The sequence below is a fragment of the Schistocerca americana genome, chromosome 10 (genome assembly GCF_021461395.2).
Source record: "Schistocerca americana isolate TAMUIC-IGC-003095 chromosome 10, iqSchAmer2.1, whole genome shotgun sequence".
NCBI classification, from domain to species: Eukaryota; Metazoa; Arthropoda; class Insecta; order Orthoptera; family Acrididae; genus Schistocerca; species Schistocerca americana.
In genome coordinates, this window is record NC_060128.1 from 50,102,843 (window position 1) to 50,127,039 (window position 24,197).

Here is a 24,197-nt window from a genome sequence, read left to right on the forward strand (position 1 = left end):
CAGAATCAAATCACTTAACACACTTCGTACTACACAAATATTCATTATTTACAATCCGCAAAAATTAGGCAAACAGATTGGCTCCTTCAGGTGTAGATTTAATATAAAAAGTTAATTATGTCCACTTACAACAAGTAGTCAGCAAACACTCAACTGCAATATCTGTTAATTAACTTATTAACAATAGAATGTAACTTTAATGTAAGCAACTGTATGTAAACAAACTACTAGTGCAAAAGTTTCTAAATCGAACAAATTAAGATTCACACCAACAAAAACAATCAGTTTATGACAGTATGATCTTCGCTGCGGTGGCAGGAGAATACGTACAAAAAAGATTTTATTTATGCAGATTTTCGGAACCAGTGGCTCCTTCTTCCAACAGAAGGGCTGAAGTGGAAGGAACTGTACAGGTTTAGGAAATGAGTAGAGTTCAGAAAAGTAACCCAGAACCCTGGGTCAGGAGAGACTTACCAAATGGGATGAGAAGGAAAATCTGATTAGTAGGGACTGCAGCAAATGAGATTTTCAAATCTCGCACACTGCAGCCCCCCCCCCCCCCCAATAATCAGTCTTTCCTTCTCATTCTATCTGATAAGCCTCCTCTGACCCAGGGTTCTGGGTCACTTTTCTGAACTCTATTCATTTCCTAAACCTGTCCAGTTCCTTCCCCTTCAACCCTTCTGCCGGAAGAAGGAGCCACTGGTCCCAAAAGCCTTGTATATCTAAAAGCATTTTTATACACGCGTGTTCTCCTGCTGCCGCTTGGTGGGTAGATATTTTTATCTATTCAGTTACATTAATTTAAGATTTACGCTATTTTCTGGAAATATGAACTTAACAAGTCTAAGTTAACTGAGCCACAATGCAAACAGAAATACAACAACCCAACCTTACCATCTTTTCATATTTTCTGGAATAATATGTGAAGAAAAGTGATATCTTTAACAGTAAGCTTAAAACACACATTAATACAAATATTTAATAAATAATTCACATTAAACTATTATTACCATCTACCGTATTTACTCAAATCTAAGAAGCACTTTTTTTCCTGTTTTTGTAATCCAAAAAACCGCCTAAGGCTTAGATTTGAGTGAAAAGTAAGCGGAAGTTCTGAGAAATGTTGGTAGGTGCCGCCACAACTAACTTCTGCCGTCGAATATATGTAGCGCTACACAGGCTTCCTTCCCAGGCACAAAGATAAATACTGGCGCCAAAACCTCTGCGTACAAAAAAAGGTGGAAGACGAGCTTCTTTCTCTGTTCCCGAGTTTCGACCACTGCATTTTCATACATTATCCAACGAAGTAAATACAAATTCCGTATTGTTCATCTTCGAATGTAGCAGCATTTCAATGTACTACGAAAATCCGACTGGCAAGATTGTTTGGGATGTTTGTCAATATGGCCAACTCTATGTTCTGAATTTTTTCCTACCTGTGAGAAGAGATGGTTGCTAATAAAAACTTTTATGAATTGTGAATCACATGCAGTATTCTCTTCACCATAATAATAATAATACAAATATAAACATTTTGCCATGTATTCTTTCGTGTTTGCTGCTATCTCATTTAAATCCTGTCTACGAAACTAGAATGACACAACAGCAAACGTGGAAGAATATACATATCATGTAATGTTTATATTCATATTATTCTTTTGCCTAACAGTGATACAGTCAGAAATGAAGCACAGCAATTGAGTAGATTTTAAAGTTAAGGTGACTAATTTCTGTGCAGAATGTAATGTACTAAAGAGGCGTCTGCAAAGATTTCCGAACGGAGAAAATTTTTCGCTAAACTCTCATTCAGAACATCTTCTATCATACGCAGTCTATTATTTGGTTCTTGTTGATCATTATCAAAGAAAGCAGCAGTGTAAGTAACAACAAATAGCAGTCTCTTGCCATTGTTTCGCTAATGAGACGATTCCTCTCTCTTTTTTTATCTTAAGCTGCAGTAGCGCGCACAAAAGCAAGCCATGCTGCGAGCGGCGACAGGTCGTAAACGCTCATTACCAGAATGCGACAAACAACGCATGACACAGTACAGTAATGCATTTTCAGCTTAGAGTGACGTAAACACCTATAACAAAGAGAACGGCACTTATCAGATCAAAGAAAAATAAGCAATCAATTCAAACCAGACGAAGCACGTGAAAAAGGAAGGGTACCCGTATAAATACGGACGGAGCGCCTGACACATAGCAATGGCTACCTGGTAAAGCTTAACTGCTAAGCTTACGACTCAAACCGAACTACTGTAGCTGCATCATCATTCACTTGACCTAAATTGTGTCTCATATTACAATGGACCAACTTAGTTTCGATTTCGAGGTGCAGTCTAAAACTTTACTTTCCCCTTGAATATCTAGTCTCTGATTTCAGGTGCGGCTTAGATCCGGGAAAATTTTTTTTCCTCGTTTTCGAGTATCATTTTTCAGGTGCGGCTTAGATTCAAGTAAATACGGTAAATAACTTATCTATATGGGAGCACAAACACACTGACGTCTCACTTGGCACAGGGCTGTCAATGAATACGAGAACTGATACCACATATGAGTACGAAAAAGATGTAGAAAATAAGGCAGCAAAGCTTGTAAATATGTGTGGAACAATAAACAGGTACTTTGCAAACACGACACAAAAAATAACACAAATTAAGTTTTGTAAATCAAAGTGAGTCACGGGTCACTTAAGAGGTGACACGATTGTAAGATCCATGCAGCAGAACTAAGATTTCACGAGGCTATGAAAGGCCACACCACAGTAAAGAGATTACAAAACAGTGACATTAGGAATGAATTAAACACATTTAATGTAACAAACAAAACTGAAGACAAGAGGAAAATGGAGTGAACATCTCGTCAGAGTTAACATTGACAGACTATCTTACAAGGACAGAAATTACAATATGGTAGGCCAATGAAGTCTGGGAGGGCCAAGAAAGATATGGGCAATGTAACATGTGTAGGCCTAGCACAAGAAGAATGAGAACCGCTCTGTAACATACAATCACATTTAATATATGCAAAAAAATTTCTTTCTGCAAATAACATTTGTGCAGTTCAAGATTGAAACACCTTTACATTTGGATACTCTGAGGTGTTTATGTGCAAATGTGCTGTGAAACCGGAAGTGTTTGTGTGTATGCAAATAACTTTACAAACAATGCACCTAAAGGGGCCCTCACACGTTCAATAATTACTCACTATAGTACTGTGAACCCCCGAACCCCCCTCTCCCCCCTCCCATGAACCACGGACCTTGCAGTTGGTGGGGAGGCTTGAGTGCCTCAGTGATCCAGATAGCCGTACCATAGGTGCAACCACAACGGAGGGGTATCTGTTGAGAGGCCAGACAAATGTGTGGCTCCTGAAGAGGGGCAGTGAAGAGGGGCAGCAGCCTTTTCAGTAGTCGCAGGGGCAACAGCCTGGATGATTGACTGATTTGGCCTTGTAACACTAACCAAAACGGCCTTGCTGTGCTGGTACTGCGAACGGCTGAAAGCATGGGAAACTACAGCCGTAATTTTTCCCGAGGGCATGCAGCTCTACTGAATGGTTAAATGATGATGGCGTCCTCTTAGATAAAATATTCCGGAGGTAAAATAGTCCCCCATTCGGATCTCCGGGCAGGAACTACTCAGGAGAACATTGTTATCAGGAGAAAGAAAACTGGCGTTCTACGGATCAGAGTGTGGAATGTCAGATCCCTTATTCGGGCAGGTAGGTTAGAAAATTTAAAAAGGGAAATGGATAGGTTAAAGTTAGATATAGTGGGAATTAGTGAAGTTCGGTGGCAGGAGGAACTAGACTTCTGGTCACATGAATACAGGGTTATAAATACAAAATCAGATAGGGGTAATGCAGGAATAGAATTTAATAATGAATAGGAAAATAGGAATGCGGGTAAGCTACTACAAACAGTATAGTGAATGCATTATTGTGACCAAGACAGACACAAAGCCCACGCCTACCACAATAGTACAAGTTTGTATGCCAACTAGGTCTGCAAATGACGAAGAGATTGATGAAATGGATGATGAGATAAAAGAAATTAGTGAAGGGAGACGAAAATTTAATAGTCATGCGTGACTAGAATTCGAGAGTAGGAAAAGGTGAGACGGAAACGTAGTAGGTGAATATGGATTGGGCGGAAGAAATGAAAGAGGAAGTCGCCTGGTAGAATTTTGCACAGAGCATAATTTAATCATAGCTAACACTTGGTTCAAGAATCATGAAAGAAGGTTGTATACATGAAAGAAGCCTGGAGATACTAGAAGGTATCAGATAGATTATATAATGGTAAGACAGAGATTCAGGAACCAGGTTTTAAATTGTAAGAGATTTCCAGGGGCAGATGTGGACTCTGACCACAATATACTGGTTATGAACTGTAGATTAAAACAGAAGAAACTGCAAGAAGGTGGGAATTTGGGGAGATGAGATCTGGATAAACTGAAAGAACCAGAGGTTGTAGAGAGCTTCAGGGAAAGCATTAGGGAACGATTGACAAAAATGGGGGAAAGAAATACAGTAGAAGAAGAGTGGGTACCTTTGAGAGACAAAATAGTGAAGGTAGCAGACGATCAAGTAGGTAAAAAGACGAGGGCTAGTAGAAATTCTTGGGTAACAGAAGAGATATTGAATTTAATTGATGAAAGGAGAAAAATATAAAAATGCAGTAAATGAAGCAGGCAAAAAGGAATACAAATGTGTAAAAAATAAAATCATAAAATCGACAGGAAATGCAAAATGGCTAAGCAGGGATGGCTAGGGGACAAATGTAAGGATGTAGAGGCATATATCACCGGGGGTGAGGTAGAAACTTCCTACAGGAAAATTAAAGAGACCTTTGGAGAGAAGAGAACCACTTGTATGAATATCAAGAGCTTTGATGGAAACCCAGTTCTAAGCAAAGAAGGAAAAGCAGAAAGGTCGAAGGAGTATATAGAAGGTCTACACAAGGGCGACGTTCTTTATGACAATATTATAGAAATGGAAGAGAATGTACATCAACATGAAATGGGAGATATGATACTGCGTGAAGAGTTTGACAGAGCACTGAAAGACCTAAGTCGAAACAAGGCCCCGGGAGTAGACAACAATCCATTAGAACTACTGACGGCCTTGCGAGAGCCAGTCCTGACAAAACTCTACCATCTGGTGAGCAAGATGTATGAGACAGGCGAAATACCCTCAGACTTCAAGAAGAATGTAATAATTCCAATCTTAAAGAAAGCCCGTGTTGACAGATGTGAAAATTACCCAACTATCAGTTTAATAAGTCACGGCTGCAAAATACTAACATGAATCCTTGATAGACAAATGGAAAGACTGGTAGAAGTCGACCTCGGGGAAGATCAGTTTGGATTCCGTAGAAATGTTGGAACACGTGAGGCAATACTGACCGAACGACTTATTTTAGAAAATAGATTAAGGAAAGGCAAACCTATGTTTCTAGCATTTGTAGACTTAGAGAAAGCTTTTAACAATGTTGACTCGAATACTCTCTTTCAAATTCTGGCAAGGGCAAAATACAGGGAGCAAAAGGCTACTCACAATTTGTACAGCAACCAGATTGCAGTTATAAAAGTCGAGGGGCATGAAAGGGAAGCAGTGGTTGGGAAGGGAATGAGACAGGGTTGTAGCCTCTCTCCGGTGTTATTCAATCTGTATATTGAGCAAGCAGTAAAGGAAACAAAAGACAAATTTGGAGTAGGTATTAAAATCCATGGAGAAGAAATAAAAACTTTGAGGTTCACTGATGACATTGAAATTCTGTCAGAGACAGCAAAGGACCTGGAAGAGCACCTGAATGGAATGAAAAGTGTCTTTAAAGGGGGATATAAGATGAACATCAACAAAAGCAAAACGAGGATAATAGATTGTACTTTAATTAAATCGGGTGATGCTGTGGGAATTAGATTAGGAAATGAGATGCTTAAAGTAGTAAATGAGTTTTGCTATTTGGGGAGCAAAATAACTGATGATGGTCGAAGTAGAGAGGGTACAAAATGTAGACTGGCAATGGCAAGGAAAGCGTTTCTGAAGAAGAGAAATTTGTTAACATCGGGTATAGATTTAAGTGTCAGGAAGTCGTTTCTGAAAGTATTTGTATGGAGTGTAGCCATGTATGGAAGTGAAACGTGGACGATAAATAGTTTAGACAAGAAGAGAATAGAAGCTTTCGAAATGTGGTGCTACAGAAGAATGCTGAAGATTAGATGGGTAGATCACATAACTAATGAGGAGATATTGAATAGAATTGGGGAGAAGAAGGCTTTGTGGCACAACTTGACTAGAAGAAGGGATCGGTTGGTAGGACATGTTCTGAGGCATCGAGGGATCACCAATTTAGTATTAGAGGGCAGCGTAGAGGGGAAAAATCATAGGGGGAGAGCAAGAGATGAATATGCCAAGCAGATTCAGAAGGATGTTGGCTGCAGTAGGTACTGGGATATGAAGAAGCTTGCACAGGATAGAGTAGCATGGAGTGCTGCATCAAATCAATCTCTGGACTGAAGACCACAAGAACAAACAATACTGTGAACAGCATAATGTCAAACCTTCAACATATTTTGTGACCTTAGCATGATCAATAATATTCTGATTATTTTCAGTTGGCGATACAATTTTGTGAATTCAACATGTCGAACCAGAAGAAAGCCAGTGTCATACTTATATCAGCATTGGCTATCAAAAGCAAACACCAGAAACAATTAAATACACGAAATTGGTTCTCGAGTAGTTAACAGAAAGGAATCTGTTGATGGAAATCCGAACTACTTATCCGAAAGGTTTCTTACACTTTATCACAAATTACTTAATATGATAGAGGTAAAAATCGAAAACCCAGCACTTTCGTGTGAAAATGTCTGACATTCCAGAACCTGAGCATTTGCTTTCCTCCACTTTTTTCAGTGCCCTGAGGAAATTTGTGCTATCCTGTTTTGGTTTTACAATCCTTCAGTAACTTAGTTAAGCAATGAACTTTTATTTTTTTTCATTTTCACTACTCAGATTCAGACTACAGATTCTGTGACCTTCAGCCTCATAGTACAGAATTCAGAAATAGTTTAAATAAAATTCCCCTAGTAAAATCTATTATTTCAGTACATTCTAATGTCTATTCTGAAAGTAATGAGCTAATCAGTTTTATTGGAAATGCATACTATTAACAGTTATGGACAATGACGTATATTGTGCAATACATATTAAGTAAAATTCGAGTAAGCTAATAGATCAAATTCAGCTATAAGACTGCAGCCAAAAGAAAGCCTAAATTTTACTGATTCCAGCAAAGTGTTTAAATTAACCTAAAGCCTATTAGTTAAATAGATATTAAGATTTAAAATCTGTAGCCTGTATGACTTTCAGTGCCAATTGTGACCAAACTACCAAATTCCGAGATCTGTTTCGATACTTTTGCTACCTTTATTTTTCTACGTAAAAAACTCCAGTCTCAACTGTTGTAAGTGCATTAATTAAGAAATAAGTAAATTTGAATATGTAAAAATTATTGTTCAAAAGGGCTGCCATGGTTATAAGTCGGGAATTCCCACGGCGGATGCACAAGTTAGTTCCGCGTATTTAAATTGATACAGCTCACTCGTGCTATTTAAATAATAAAACCCAATAGTTAATTTCAAAACCGATTAGAAAGGATCATTTTAACCCTGGGAAATTATAAACTATAATATATTAACAGAAATAGTCAAATATTCAAGCACTCGTCTATATAAGGTCCGAGCTGGTGCAGTTCTCAGTTAGTTCTCGGTCAGATTGTCTTGGAGCAAAAGTGCCGGCAAGTTGGTTAATTTTTCAGTAATTGTAATTGTGAACTTTGTTAAAGACTGGAAGTTTTTGACCTACCTAATGTGACGATTAAGTGTAAGAGGCCTGCTCACACGAATATTGTGTGTGCGAGTGATAACAAATAAATCGCACTGTGGCTGACATAAATGTTCAACAATGAATACGATCTTGACTTTTGATTTTGGAAAACTTAACCTAGGATGGCTACGATGTCTTTCGCGACGTATTTCCTCCAGTTTAACCTAGGATCCTGGCTTCTTAATTTCAGTGTGATTTAGGTGAGGCGGACGCAGTTACCGGGAAGACAATATTGAATAAGCAATGCAAGGTAGGTCGAAAACACTGCGCACTATCTACCGGGTGAGGAAATGTTTCAATACCGGTACATCTGGTTGTGACGTGAACTAGTAAGAGGCACTAATACAAGGACATGTCCCGGCACGTTACATGAGGTGCCCCGGGTGAGGAAACAACCTGGCACATTACATACTGAACATGCGAGGGCACCTTAAAAATTATGTAACCACTGCTGGAAACAGTAAGTAATTCTCTTTCTGCCTTCGTTTTATGTACATTATTGAACACAGAACTACCCTTATAATACAGCAATGTACATTAAACAATACCAATGGTAACCTCTCTTAAAAAATTTATATAGATTGATCAAACTCCAGAAGATGAGTCACCACAGTTCAAAATGTACTTTGCAGGAAAATAAAGTCAAGATTAGGGGCCAAAAGCAATTTCTTTTACAAATTTAATTACTTTCCAAACTTCAAAAGTAGCGACTACACTCATCTCCACACACCTTTTCTCGAAGCTTCGCCTCCACGGCGGACGCGGGGGCGCCACTGCTGGCACTCGGGCTGCCGTCGGCGGCAGCGGACGAGGCCCTGAGGGTGGCGTTCTCCTTCTCGAGTGAGATGAGGCGCTCCTGCAGCTTCTGGCAGCGCTCCTTCATCGTGACGAGCGCCACCTGCACGGCGTACTGCTGCGGGCACTGCACCTCCGCACCGGGCGTTTCGGGACGCTCGGCGCAGCCGCCCGCGTGAGCGGTGCCGGCCTCCGCACTCATTTTCTCCCGCACGGCCGGACCGCCTGCCTGCCACCCGGTGCGGGACACGGCGACAGCTGCTACCTGGGACACTGAACGGGTGCACCGAATAATGTAGGCTTTAACAGCCAGCATCTTCTCCAGTTACAATTTCCGAACCGAGAGGTCGTGGTCGACATTCGTCGAACGGACTTTACGACTTTGGAATGAATCGGAAATATTTTGAGACAACTTACAGAATCAGTAGATGTGTCATTCTGAAGCAAACAACATAAAGTCTAGAATGAAATTTTCACTCTACAGCGGAGTGTGCGCTGATATGAAACTTCCTGGCAGATTAAAACTGTGTGCCGGACCGAAACTCAAACTCGAGATCTTTGCCTTTCGCGGGCAAGGTCCCGAGTTCGAGTCTCGGTCCGGCACCCAGTTTTAATCTGCCAGGAAGTTTCAACATCAAGTCTGATTCACATAGTGCACCAGTACTCCATTCTGCCACCAGGAGCACCAGCGTAAGCACGGTTAAAATGGCTACTTTAACCAGCGCAGAGTACGCTCGCTTCGTGTTTCAGTTAGACGGAGCGAACTCTGCGACAATTGTTAGTGTGTTAATTTTGCACCGGATATGCTAAAGAACCTCTGAGCACCCGACATTTATTCTCTGCACAAGAACTTTGTTCAGGCGGGTCGTTCACTGTGACACGATATATAGCCACGTCACACGAGTGTCATCGATTATGTCGAATGGGTTAGGGAGAGCTTTGCCCGCAGTCCACAAGAATTGACACAACACGTGTCTCACAAAAGACTGTTCGGCGAGTAATGCGTGAACGCCTACACCTGAAACTGTACAGATTCACAATAGCACAGCTCGTAAGTGACGTAGATAAGGTTGCTCGTGGGGAACTGTGTGTGAAAATGTTACATAGGATACAGGAAGACGAGACATTCCCGAACACAATAATGTTCGGTGACAAGTCGCCACTACGTATCGGTGACACGGTGAACATCCAAAACTGCAAAACATGCGGCAGCGAAAATCCACACGCAGTCCTGGAACACATTCCTAACAGCCCCAAAGTTAACGTATTTTGCGCCCTTAACAAACACAAAGTGTATGGCCCTCCCTTCTTTGTGGAAAAAACTGTCACTGGTATTGTGTATCTGAATATGCTTGAAAACTTTTTAATCCACAGATCAACGAAGATGACCGAGATGGGACGGTCACCACCAGCAAGACAGTGCACCACCTCATTTCCTCACAGACGTTCGAGGTTTCCTCGGTAATTGCTCCCCCCGTCGATCGACTGTCGACGGAGGACCGATCGCACGGTCGTCTCGCTCCCCAGACTTGACACCACTGGATGACCAAACAATTTAGCCGATACGCAAATTGGAATCTGCGCTGCCATTGCACAAGTTATGCCCAATCAGCTATGATGTGTTTGGAAAGAAACTGATTACCAATGGGATGTCTGTCATGTCAAAACTGGTTGTCACACTGAACCAGAAAGACACTCGACACTTTTAAGTGAAATGAGGTTGTTTGCTACAAAATGACATGTTTAACAATTCTGTGAGTTCTCAATAAAATTCTATATCACTCCAAAGTCCTCTATGCACTCTACGAATGCAAGAGCCCCTCAAGCCTCAGTAGAAGAAGCCATTTTACCTCAGAATACGTCTCCTGCCAGGAAGCAGTTTTATCCACGGACTCTCAGTCCACAAGTTTTAACTGGAGAGATGCACCAAATTTTTGCAAAAAAACATTCCCGATGTGACGAGTACGAACATTCAGTACGAGCACGCCTCACAATTACCTCATCGGCACCTCTTCTAAAATGATCGCAGACGAGTGTCTGAGACCCATCCTTAAAATAATCTCCATTAGCTATCAACGAAACACCAGAACAGTTAAAGCAAGTTCACTGCCCAGGGAAAGAGTTGGGAGTAGCTTTAAAATACCTTTGGGAGTGGTGCGACACATTCAGGATTGGAGCCTACGTACAGGTACGGTTGTTTTTCCACAACAATGGAGAAGTACCACACTAGTCTCAGCCTGGCATTGGCTGGATACAGGACACCAGAATGCAGTATCCTCCTCTTGACTTCTGACGACCTTCCAATTTCCAAAAAGCTCAGAAGCATCAGCTTCATCAATCCGTACCATCCAGCCATTGAATGCCACAATACCTCATTCACCGAGAGCTTATGGTGCGTCAAAGCCTACAATCAGTGTGTTACACCATTTTTATTCCTCACTGCTCGATTGAGGGAGGGTGGATGCTTTGTTTTAAACAGGCTGAAGCCACGTCCACTCCAATGTGCACTCGGTAGTGAAGATTCACATTACAACAAAAAGTTGGGAACATCACACAAGCACTGAAGTGTGCCTTTAGACTTACATTAAAGCAAAGCATAGAGTACTAGGAGTAGTAAAAAACTGGTGTCTAACTGCAACACTGTGTGAATTGAGTATCTCTTTGGATGAAGAAATATTACTTACTGACTTTGATAGGTAGCGCATTTCCCACTGTTAAGAAAAACAACATGATAAAGAACACAAATAAAATTACACTTAGTAACAGTATTGCAATGTACTGCAGTCTGACCCCACCCCCTCGCTTTGACCTACGGCATCATCATCACGGCAGTCACTGGCGTGTCGAGCGTATTCGAGGTGGCGACCACAAGACGGGTCAAGTGCCCACAGGCAAATACAAAATATTAAAGTTGGTCAATAAACTACTGCGACAACTACAGGACTCAGGAGTGTTTTGGGTGGAGACAAATTAAAACTAAAAAAAAAAAAAAATAACAACAATGTTATCATTCCAAACAAATATAAAAAAGGGGCAAGGGGTGATGAAATCCTTGAGAATACACCGAACAAAAAATATAAAAAACACACAACTGGAATCTAATATTTCATTTGACCTATACAGTTCAAATGAAGACACCAATACCAGGATCCCACACAGCTCAAAAACCTGATACCTCAAATTTCATTTCACCTGTTGTTGTTGTGGTCTTCAGTCCAGCGACTGGTTTGATGCAGCTCTCCATGCTACTCTATCCTATGCAAGCTTCTTCATCCCCCAGTACTTACTGCAACCGACATCCTTCTGAATCTGTTTAGTGTATTCATCTCTTGGTCTCCCTCTATGATTTTTACCCTCCATGCTGCCCTCCAATGCTAAATTTGTGATCCCTTGATGCCTCAGAACGTGTCCTACCAACCAGTCCCTTCTTCTAGTCAAGTTGTGCCACAAACTCTTCTCCCCAATTCTATTCAATACCTCCTCATTACTTATGTGATCTACCCATATAATCTTCAGCATTCTTCTGTAGCATCACATTTCGAAAGCTTCTATTCCCTTCCTGTCCAAACTATTTATCGTCCACGTTTCACTTCCATACATGGCTACACTCCATACAAATACTTTCAGAAACAACTTCTTGACACTTAAATCTATACTCCGTGTTAAATTTCTCTTCTTCAGAAACGCTCTCCTTGCCATTGCCAGTCTACATTTTATATCCTCTCTACTTTGACCATCAGTTATTTTGCTTCCAAATAGCAAATCTCATTTACTACTTTAAGTGTCTCATTTCCTAATCTAATTCCCTCGGCATCACCCGATTTAATTCAACTACATTCTATTATCCTTGTTTTGCTTTTGAAGATGTTCATCTTATATCCTCCTTTCAAAACACTGTTCATTCCATTCAGCTGCTCTTCCAGGTCCTTTGCTGTCTCTGGCAGGATTACAATGTCATCAGTGAACCTCAAAGTTTTTATTTCTTCTCCATGGATTTTAATTCCTACTCCAAATTTTTCTTTTGTTTCCTTTACTGCTTGCTCAATATGCAGATTGAATAACATCGGAGAGAGGCTACAACCCTGTCTCACTCCCTTCCCAACCACTGCTTCCCTTTCATGCCCCTTGACTCTTATAACTGCCATCTGCTTTCTGTACAAATTGTAAATAGCCTTTCACTCCCTGTATTTGACCCCTGCCACCTTCAGAATTTGAAAGAGAGTATTCCAGTCAACATTTTCAAAAGCTTTCTCTAAGTCTACAAATGCTAGAAACGTAGGTTTGCCTTTTCTTAATCTATTTTCTAAAATAAGCTGTAGGCTCATTATCGTCTCACATGTTCCAACATTTCTACGCAATCCAAACTGATCTTCCCCGAGGTCGGCTTCTACCAGTTTTTCCATTCATCTGTAAAGAATTCATGTTAGTATTTTGCAGTCATGGCTTATTAAACTGATAGTTCGCTAATTTTCACATCTGTCAACACATGCTTTCTTTGAATTGGAATTATTATATTCTTCTTGAAGTCTGAGGGTATTTCGCCTGTCTCATACATCTTGCTCACCAGATGGTATAGTTTTTTTAGGCCTGGCTCTCCCAAGGATGTCAGTAGTTCTAATGGAATGTTGTCTGCTCCCGGGGCCTCGTTTCGACTTAGGTCTTTCAGTGCTCTGTCGAACTCTTCACGCAGTATCATATCTCCTATTTCATCTTCATCTACATTATCTTCCATTTCTGTATTATTGTCCTCAAGAACGTCGCCCTTGTATAGACCCTCTATATACTCCTTCCACCTTTCTGCTTTCCCTTCTTTGCTTAGAACTGGGTTTCCATCTGAGCCCTTGATATTCATGCAAATTGTTCTCCTTTCTCCAAAGGTCTCTTTAATGTTCCATATGTCCCAAAAGAACAGATATCATCAGTGACCATGCAGTTCGTTAGAATGAAATTACAATGAAATGTAATGAACACTCTTAGCCGCTTACATACGTCAACGGGGACAGATGAAAATGTGTGCCCCGACCGGGACTTGAACCCGGGATCTCCTGCTTACATGGCAGACACTCTATCCACCTGAGCCACCGAGGACACAGAGGATAGCGCGACACCTAGGATTTATCTCTGGCACTATGAATGCGGGACAATACATTGAGAATGTAGGTTTCACACGAGGCGTGCCAGAGATAAATCCCTGCAGTTGCGCTATCCTCTGTGTCCTCGGTGGCTCAGATGGATAGAGCATCTGCCATGTAAGCAGGAGATCCCGGGTTCCAGTTCCGGTCGGGGCACACATTTTCATCTGTCCCCGTTGACATATGTCAATGCCTGTAAGCAGCTAAGGGTGTTCATTTTATTGTAAATTCAATATCTCTTCTGTTACCCAAGGTTTTCTATTAGACCTCGTCTTTTTACCAACTTGATCTCTGCTACTTTCACTATTTCATCTCTCAAAGCTACCCATTCTTCTTCTACTGTATTTCTTTCCCCCATTCTTGTCAATTGTTCCCTAATGCTCTCCCTGAAGCTCTCTACAACCTCTGGTTTTTCAGTTTATCCAGGTCCCATCTCCTCAAATTCCCACCTTTTTGTAGTTTCTTCAGTTTTAATCTACAGTTCATAACCAACAGATTGTGGTCAGAGTCCACATCTGCCCCTGGAAATGTCTTACAATTTAAAACCTGGTTCCTGAATCTCTATCTGATACCTTCTAATATCTCCAGGCTTCTTCCATGTATACAACCTTTCTTCATGTTCCTACAGAAACACTGAATGAACACTATTATTGGAAACAGTTCCACACATGCAACTTAAAACAGATAAATACAAGTTTGAAATCATCACAGTACACGGTACAAAGGAAACCAATATGTAACCAACAATGTTTTATCTCTGCCTAATACAACTGGTGAATTTGAAGGTTTACGAAATAGGAGAGAATGGGGATATTTGAGCCACATTTTCGTTTCTTAATTATTTTAATTTTTTGCTATATGCCTCGACAAAAGTAATACTGTTGTGATAAACCTTGCATTTTGTCATTAAACCATGTATTTCAAAAACACAAATAGAAAAATATGTAAGCAAGAAAAAATTGTTTACAAAAATGCTTCACATTATGACTCAGGGATCCCAATGATAGAGATAGCTGAGCTGAAAAATACGATACTTAAATCACCATTCGATTGCCAAAACAGTTTTTTTTTAGTATTTTAAATCTCATAGTAACAACATTACGATGTTAAGAATTTAAACTCCAAGAAACAAAGTCCTAAAAATTAGTTATGAGAGAGAAACTAGTTACACAATGATTTTTGGTATTGATGACGGCAGGCTGAAGAATCATTTTTATTTTACCAACAACAGTGGCGTCTCCGTTTGGAATCCTCCAATTTAAGCATAGTCTGCAGTTCTTGCACACTTAACATTCATTCATTTCTCACCTATATTAATAACTTTTCCAACATACTGGTTAACATTATTTCCCCCTCCAATTTTACCAACAACAAATCATTAATGCTTGGCTTCCTGTCCACAACTGCATCTTCACTGTCACTCTGATCATTCTGTGTCATGGATGAGCTCATGCTTTCTGTTGAATAATTGTCAGATTTTGTATCAGATATCTTCATTTTGGTTATCTGTGGGAGATTCTGTGCCTTAAACATTCGTTGTTGTTGTGCAGGTCAATGTTTGTTGACTTTTCCTGTCTGTTTTTAGGTTTTTCTGCTCTTTCCAGAAGAGATTTCTCAATTTGTAGCTTTTTTGGAGTAGACTTCAAAATTGACGATTTTGCTCTTTTCCTATCACCTTTAGCCAAATGAGACAAGGCTTTGGGGTTTCTGTTGAAACAACACCTTAACTTGTTAAGGTCTCTGTACAAATCTTCAATGTAGAACATAAAGCAACAGCAGGCATAAGCCCACTCTCACCAGTGTCCATCTGCTCAATATCTTTTTGGTAATTTAAAGAAGTGCCAGTACAGGCTGCGGCAGTGTTCACAGCATAAATTTACTAGCGTAGTACAATGATGTACTGCAGGAATGCGCGCCAGCTTGTGCCTCATTCATGTATTAATGAGCTGCCATTTTGAGTGTGACAGTGATATGGAGCAGTGGAGTGCACAGCATCGTGGCTTTGCTGTTGAAAGTTATTTTGAGAATAGCGACTCCGTTATTGCTACCCAGCATCTATTTCGGCAACATTTCAACTCGGGACGTCACTGGAAAGTTCCCGACAGATGGACCATTGTGAGATGCATTTCAAACAACAGGTTCTGTTTGCAATGGCAAACCAGGAAGAAGTGAAAGAACTGTGCAGACACCAGAAGCTGTGGAAAAAGTTCGTGCTCCACTATTGCCTAGCCCAAAAAGATCTGCTCATTTTCGTGCACAAACTGCGCGTACATGCGATCGCTCGTTCGGGAGAATACTGCACGCAGATCTCCATTTTCACCCATATAAGCTGCAGATTGTTCAGGAAATTAGGCCTCGCGATTGGGTTTCACGTGAAACGTCCTGCTTAACCGTTCACGATCTCCTTCGCCAAAATCCACAAATGTTGCACACCGTCCTGATGTCAGATGAAGCTCATTTCAAGTTATGTGGTTCAGTGAATAAACAGAGTATGAGTTATTGGAGTGAAGTAAACCCACACGAACTGTACATCGAGCCCTTGCACAGTTCTCGTGTCACAGTGTTGTGTGGAGTTGCTTCTTTGGGATTATTGGCCCTTACTTCTTTGTGGATGACAGGTGTGTGGCTGTAACTGTCACCATTGAATGCTACCTTAAGATACTGCAAGACTTCCATCTTCCTCAATTAGGTATGGCTGACGGGGATGTGGAACAATTACGGTTTCAACCAGATGGAGCGACCTCGCATATAGCCAGAATTTGCACAGATTTCTCGTGACAGACATTTCCCGGTAGAGTAATTTTCCGTTTCAGTGACATTTCCTGGCCACCTCACTCACCTGACCTTTCGTGTGCCGACTTTTTCCTTTGGGACTACCTGAAGCAAGAAATGTTTCAAAGGTTGTGCCACCATTCCCTAGGATCGCATCAGAACTGCCGTCGGCAATGTTCCAGGGAATACATTACGCCGAGTTGAGGAAAGCTTCCGACGCCACCTAGATGAATGTGTTGTGCAGAGGGAGCATCATTTGACAGGAGTCACATTCAAAAAATAATCCACGCAATGGACATTGACTTACACATATCATTAACTATCAATTGACATAAGAGGTAATAAATAAATTACAGTTACTGCCTGATGGTGTGTTTTTAATAACCTTCGATGAAGGCTGCCACACCCTGAACTTTTCACAGGGACATGTGACTGTCAGTGCCCTATCAGTTACATATGAACTCAGAAATTGATCAGTGAAAATATTTGCATGCAGCAAATACGCACAGTTGTGAAAGATAATGGGCAAGTCTTATATACTAGCAAATTGTCCTTTTAAATGGTATGTAACTGCCTAAAAGCTTTTACAAACATGTTTTTGTAATAACAGTTTTATAAAACTGCTTATAAGAAAAAATATTTTCCCTACAAAATGTACCTACAAACGTAATTTTAGTACACGGATTGTTGTGCCATGACTCAACTATCCCTAACCTGCATATCATTAGTATCCTTATCTTCACCATTTTTCTTCAAGTGGCTATTTCCACATAATGTATTCACCTAATCAAACTGTTTTAGAACAAAAATAAGGTTCAAACTGCAATCATTTCATCATTAAATTTATTTTGGTTAAACTAAGTGATGTGGCACAGTTGTTTGAACGTCAGACTCATATTCAGGAGGATGATGGTTCAAATCCACTTCTGGCCATCCATATTTAGGTTTTCCACGATTCCCCTAAATTGCTCCAGGCAAATGGTGGGATAGCTCCTTCGAAAGGGCACAGCAGGTTTCCTTCCCCACCCTTGACACCGTATGAGCTTGTGCTTAGTCTCTAATGACCTCGTTCTCAACGGGATGTTAAACACGGTCTTCCTTCCTTTTCTTTTGGTTAAACATAAAAAATTGCACCAAACAAAAATTGGATATCAGTTATCTAATTATTTACTGCAGATTATTTGCTGCAGACGTCAAAAACCATAGACAGCATAACTTCTACTTTGCTCCAATACAACTGATGGTTTTTCCTTTGTAAAATGCTAATGAAAACAAACCAGTGATTACACTTGGGGAAAAATAAATTGACCTACAGATGAGAAAACACGTGTGGCTCAAGTATCCCCATTCTCCCCTACTAACGCACATCAGAACAATGGCTTAAATCAGATCTAATTCAGTGTACACGATTACCAACCAATAAAAAGATGGAAAAACTCTTAGTCAGCTGGCACTGATGGCATTCCGGTAAAAATTCTGAAGAAATGTGAGTATGGTATAAAAACATCACCAAAATTCTTATCCGACTCAGTTTTCCCTTCAGGCACTTCAAAAACACAAAAAATCATTCCCATGTACATGAAAGTGAGGGGGGTGGAGATGGGGGGGAGGGGGAGTTGAGATTGACATGAACAACTACAGGCCAATTATTTTATTTAGTGTATCGAGACTTATTTTTAGATATCTAAAGGGCAGTGATCAAAAGTGCAAAGCAACCAGTGAAGTTCTGGTACTGTCAAATGTGGGTACAATCATATTTGGTGCCCTCACCCTGGCTCCAATATGAAGCCCCTTCTCTCCCTACTCTACATTCATGATGTCAGTACATATTAAGATGACAACAACACTTGAGTTCTACTAAAATTTGAGAACAGCAATGAAGTGCAAGCGCCTGTAAACTGGGTAATCAAGCAATTCAGCTGCTAGGCATACCATAGTCAATTAATCATAAATAACAATAAGAGTGTTGCAACGAATTTTCATATCCAACAAAATAAGAATCCACACAAACTGTTTTCCTAACGAATGTCATGCAAAGTTGCCCTATAACAACATTCTTGTGTGTGGCTTTAAGACAACCTATACTCTGATAAAATTACTTGATGATTGGCAGTCTGCTGTGGCAGGGGCAGTGTTGCTGCACTGAAGCCACTAATTCTTCACAAAATGCTTTATGTACTACAAAACAGGGAACTCAGCATGCACATGGCACCTACCACTTGACTTGCTGAAACGTCAAGAACAAAGCAATTTCGCTCAAAGTATATAGCATTTAGGTAAATTATTCACATGTACCATAATCTGCATATGTAGGCATTGTTTAGTTTTGCATATTAACACAACTGCTGTGTGCTTTGGCATTTTTTTATTTCATAACCACTGCCAATGTTGAAACACTGAGTAAGGAATTGTTTATTTTCATTTATTAGCCGTTTAAGATAAAATATCCTTCTATGTTGCAAATAATAAAAATTTAATGTTGTTGGAAGTGCCTTACATTCATATAAAAAATAAAATATAAGGTTACTGGGCTGTAATAGATCAAACACATTGCCTTATTACTGAGAGTATTATGAAATACAAGTTCCCCTGGAGGAAATTTACACTTTATGACCGAAAAACATTAAAATGTTATTTAAAGAGGTATCTTTCGCTAAGTGGTGTTGGGGGGGGGGGGGGGGGGCTGAATGCAAAATCTCGCCATTAAATTCTGTTATTTCTAATTATTTATTTCAATTAGTAAAATCATGATTTAGGGTGTGAATTATTTACGTTCTGATCTACATTACCAGCCCAAAAATATAGGGGGGGGGGGGGGGAGGGCAGGCGGCCGGCACAAGTTTTTCAACATACTGTAAATTTCCTGCTCATGATTACTAAATAACGAAAACAATGGAGCAGCAAGCATTCAATGAAAAATCGGAACTTACAGTTTGACAGTGAACACAACGAGGCTGTAAAGTAGCCAATATTGTGTCTATTATCATTGTATAAATTTCTTTAACCATAAGATTGTAACCTAAATACACGTGCTCTGATAATGACATCCGGTGTATGTCTTATTTCTTCACCATATCATGGTACTTCTTAACACTCTGCATGCTACTTTTACAAAAAGATTGCAACGGATCAAAGTGTTTCTCATACAAATCTAATCAACTGTCACAGAACGTTATCAACACTGCGCTATCTCCGCCGTCTACTTTTATTGTTGTTGCAACTCTGAATGCCATATTTTTCTCGGAACTGATGATATTTACAGAATGACAATAGGCAAATTTAGTTCATCTATAAATACAAATTTAAAATAATTTATAGGTTCGCTTCTAAGAAAGAAATGAAGAAAAATTCCTTAGTGTTTTCTATAGCCCTCGACTACAGAACTGTCAAAATTTCAGTCAAAACACAGAATCCAACAATAACTGTCAAACTTGATCAAAGAAAACACTAACCTATAACAATAACTGTAAAAACTGTTCAAAGAAAACACTAACCTAAAAAACACTGATCTCGAAGTACCACTTCCGTCTACTGATATCCTATCAGCTGATAGTTGACCATACTGTCACACAACATCGGTTGTTTATCTCGCTTCGAAAAAGATGATGAAATTTTGCACGGGAAGCACTAGAATGTTGGTATTAATTTTCGGGCACACCATTATGCCATAAGCTGCCAGATATTCCCCTGTCACTGCTAACAACACGAAACCACGCACTTCATATTTGCTCTTTCCGTATCTCCTGCTACAATAACATCACGGATCGCGCAATCACACCAGTGATTACATAAGTTGCCACTGGGGCCAACTGTTTCCACAGAAGCGATACTTCATTAGCTGGTAGTATCTTTTGAAAACTTTGACACTCTTTAGCATTGTTACTATCTTCACAGTCTTCATCTTGGCGTGGCGATTTAACTTAATGTTTTTAAAAGCAACGATATTTCTTTTTTTTTCGCTATGTATCAAAATTTCAATTTGTGGTCGTTCTGACCCGTGTTGCAACGAATAGTTTAAAAGTAAACAACATTCTTATGCACAGAAAAGAGCCATTTTATTCACAGCATTGTTGTTAATTATTTAGTAAAGGAACATTGTAGTTCCTGTAACCGCTGAGTCAGTTGTTAAGCCCGGTCCACACGCAACGATCTGTCTGCGCAGACATCGGCGCAGATGTCTGTACATGCAAAAGATCGCTGCAAATGTGGTGTGTTCACACGACACAAACCCCAATCTACTACTCGCCCGCCATCTGTCGGTGTAGAAAAGAAACATCAGCGACTACGCTCCCCGTAAACGTCAAAAATTTAATTCAGTTATTTTGAAATATAGAAACGGACGAAGTTCTGTTGTGGTCTGTGTTCGCAAATTGTGTTGCAAAAAAGCATTCAGACCAACCGTAGGAAACAGAGAAAGCGGTCAAATTGGTGTAGACAGTGGCTGCTAAAGCGAAAGTAGTTCTCTCACGTAAATTTACTGCGAGAGTTGCAGAGCGAACCTAACGTCTGGCGAAATTATTTGCGGATGGATGTCGAAACTTATAATTATCTCTTAAAGCTTGTAACCCCTCATATGAGAAAAAATACTTGTATGAGAAGTGCAATTTCTCCTCATGAACGGCTGGCGGTAACATTAAGATTCCTAGCAACAGGAAGGAGCTACAAGGATTTGGAATTTTCAACTGCAATATCGAAAAAAGCGTTGAGTGAAATAATACCCAACACATGTGAAGCTATTTACGCTGTCTTGAAGGATGAGTTCTTTTTATAACAGTAGTTAGTTTTCTATTATGTTTTCACACAAATATATTCTTTTGAATAGACTTTTGATAAACGTATGTGAAATATATTGTTTTACATTACCTCGCGTTCCGTTTCCTCGCACATTGACACTCCAATTTCGTCTTCAATTGTACTCCTGCTTGGTCTTGACGTTTCTTGATCAGTAAGAAAGCCAAGCAGATCAAAATACCATAACGTTGGCTGCTATACTTGATCTAATCCTTCACCAGATCTTCTAGATTTCTGAACTTTGGATAACTCTTTTCGGTAAACAGTTCGCAACCAATTTTTTTTATTACAGTTTCTCTGTTTGCGAGGCGTCAACTGCCCGCAATTTTTCAAGTAAAGCATTGTATGCTGCTGTCTTTTTGCCTCGGTCACTATATTCTTTACTTTTAATCTTCCACAAACATGGGTGGTTTCTGTATATTTCAATGAATTCACTTACAAACTCTCGAGAACACTGACGAGTATCAACCATTTTAAAGCCCTGTGCGCACAAATACAAACACTAGACTGAGCAAACAGCTGTTTCGCGCCAGATTTGCGGCGATCTCCTGTCCACACGCTCCAACTTGTCTGCGCAGATGTGGTTTGAACCCACAGATTTGAAAGGTTTCGCTCAAACCTCCAACTCCAACTTCCAGGTTTGCACACACCTCAGGTTGGTGCAAATCTTCTGTCCACACGCAACGATCTGTCTGCGCAGATGTGATGTGTGCAGACATTTGTGCAGACAGATCGTTGCGTGTGGACGGGCCTTTACGCAGTCAAGGTTGTGTACGGAGGATGCAAAGTTCACCGGACTTGGATTTCAGGTCTTTATGACGTAACACGCTACATCGAAAACGATAGAAACCGTATATCGACTATTCGACTTTTGTGAACTTTCGAGAGATTGTGACAGGGTAGCGCTGTGCTCTGCGCCATTCGTTTAAATGTGTTTTGCGTTCCTTGCGTTTAAATCGTGTATTGTACTGTGTTTGTGTCCTGTGCGTTGTATTTCGTTTGCTTGTCTCTAATTATGTGTTCAGCATTCGAGAGACTAATGAGCTTACCACCATGGAATGCTTTGACACTGCATTCAATCATTTCATACGTCAATCAGTACTAGACACCAACCTTTGGTTAAGATTACATTGAGAAATCCACTTCCCCTCGTATTTCAACCCCGGTCGACAATTTTTCTTCAACAATGCCTCATATTTTTCTTTTTAAGTTCGAAATTCAATCATTCTACACACCAGTCATTACTGGACACTAAGGTACCTGTCTCTGCGGTCCGAGTGTAAAATTACGTGGAATTATGGTCGATAAAAGACTATCTTGGGATGGACATGTAAATTATTTACCTAACAAACTTGCACGAGTTTTCATTCAGCTATATAAATGAAGAAAAAAAGTCAGCAAGAGTATGCTGCTAAAATCTAATATGTACTGACAAGACCAATTGTATGAAACCATACTAAAATGTTGATAATAAACAAATATTATTTTCGGCGTAAGCATTCAATACAACAATCACACAATCTAATCTGGTCGGGACATAAGAAGACTTCACATTTTTACGTGGTGTTTTCAAGGCCACGGTCAGGAATATTTCTATTAATATCCAGCTCTTTTATTTTGGCGAAAGACATATACGCCGCCACACTGAGCTGTTTTAAGCTGACGACAGTATAGAATCTCGAACGTTCGTAAAAGTCGATAGGTGCGTTAATCGACTAAAGCGTGTATACGTCATAATGACGTCACATCATATCCAGGTTGGGTGAACTTAACATACTCCAGGTTATATTAGTCTTCCGCATAATAGTTCGCGACTGGCAGCGTTGTCAACCCCAGAAGATCAAATTGTGGCATTTTGTATTTAAAATTATCATTTTTATCTAAAGTTATCGTATATTGATAATCTTAAAAAAAAACAATGTTGTTGTTGTTGTGGTCTTCAGTCCTGAGACTGGTTTGATGCAGCTCTCCATGATACTCTATCCTGTGCAAGCCTCTTCATCTCCCAGTACCTACTGCAACCTACATCCTTCTGAATCTGCTTAGTGTATTCATCTCTTGGTCTCCCTCTACGATTTTTACCCTCCACGGTGCCCTCCAACGCTAAATTTGTGATCCCTTGATGCCTCAAAACATGTCCTACCAACCGATCCCTTCTTCTAGTCAAGTTGTGCCACAAACTTCTCTTCTCCCCAATCCTATTCAATACCTCCTCATTAGTTACGTGATCTACCCACCTTATCTTCAGCATTCTTCTGTAGCACCACATTTCGAAAGCTTCTATTCTCTTCTTGTCCAAACTATTTATCGTCCATGTTTCACTTCCATACATTTCTACACTCCATACAAGTACTTTCAGAAACGACTTCCTGACACTTAAATCTATACTCGATGTTAACAAATTTCTCTTCTTGAGAAACGATTTCCTTGCCATTGCCAGTCTACATTTTATATCCTCTCTACTTCGACCATCATCAGTTACTTTACTCCCTAAATAGCAAAACTCCTTTACTACTTTAAGTGTCTCATTTCCTAATCTAATTCCCTCAGCATCACCCGACTTAATTTGACTACATTCCATTATCCTCGTTTTGCTTTTGTTGATGTTCATCTTATATCCTCCATTCCGTTCAACTGCTCTTCCAAGTCCTTTGCTGCCTCTAACAGAATTACAATGTCATCGGCGAACCTCAAAGTTTTTACTTCTTGTCCATGAATTTTAATACCTACTCCGAATTTTTCTTTTGTTTCCTTTACTGCTTGCTCAATATACAGATTGAATAACATCGGGGAGAGGCTACAACCCTGT

The 24,197-nt window shown here is 40.1% G+C and overlaps 1 protein-coding gene and 1 non-coding gene across 3 annotated transcripts in view; both read right to left on the minus strand.

The window, feature by feature from the left end:
• LOC124552608 (protein spindle-F) overlaps positions 1 to 20,414 on the minus strand; it is a 154,017-nt gene extending 133,603 nt beyond the window's left edge. For both annotated transcript variants that reach the window (XM_047126935.1, XM_047126934.1), the window contains exons 1-2: positions 20,092 to 20,414; positions 8,629 to 8,966 (exon numbers count right to left, since the gene is read on the minus strand). In XM_047126935.1, the coding sequence (XP_046982891.1) occupies positions 8,629 to 8,895 (267 nt within the window). In that variant the 5' untranslated portion in view covers positions 8,896 to 8,966; positions 20,092 to 20,414. The remainder of the gene's footprint in view (positions 1 to 8,628; positions 8,967 to 20,091) is intronic.
• Positions 13,708 to 13,781, minus strand: Trnat-ugu. The gene has a single exon. It is a non-coding gene; the product is annotated as a tRNA-Thr (tRNA).
• Positions 20,415 to 24,197: the final 3,783 nt, after the last annotated feature.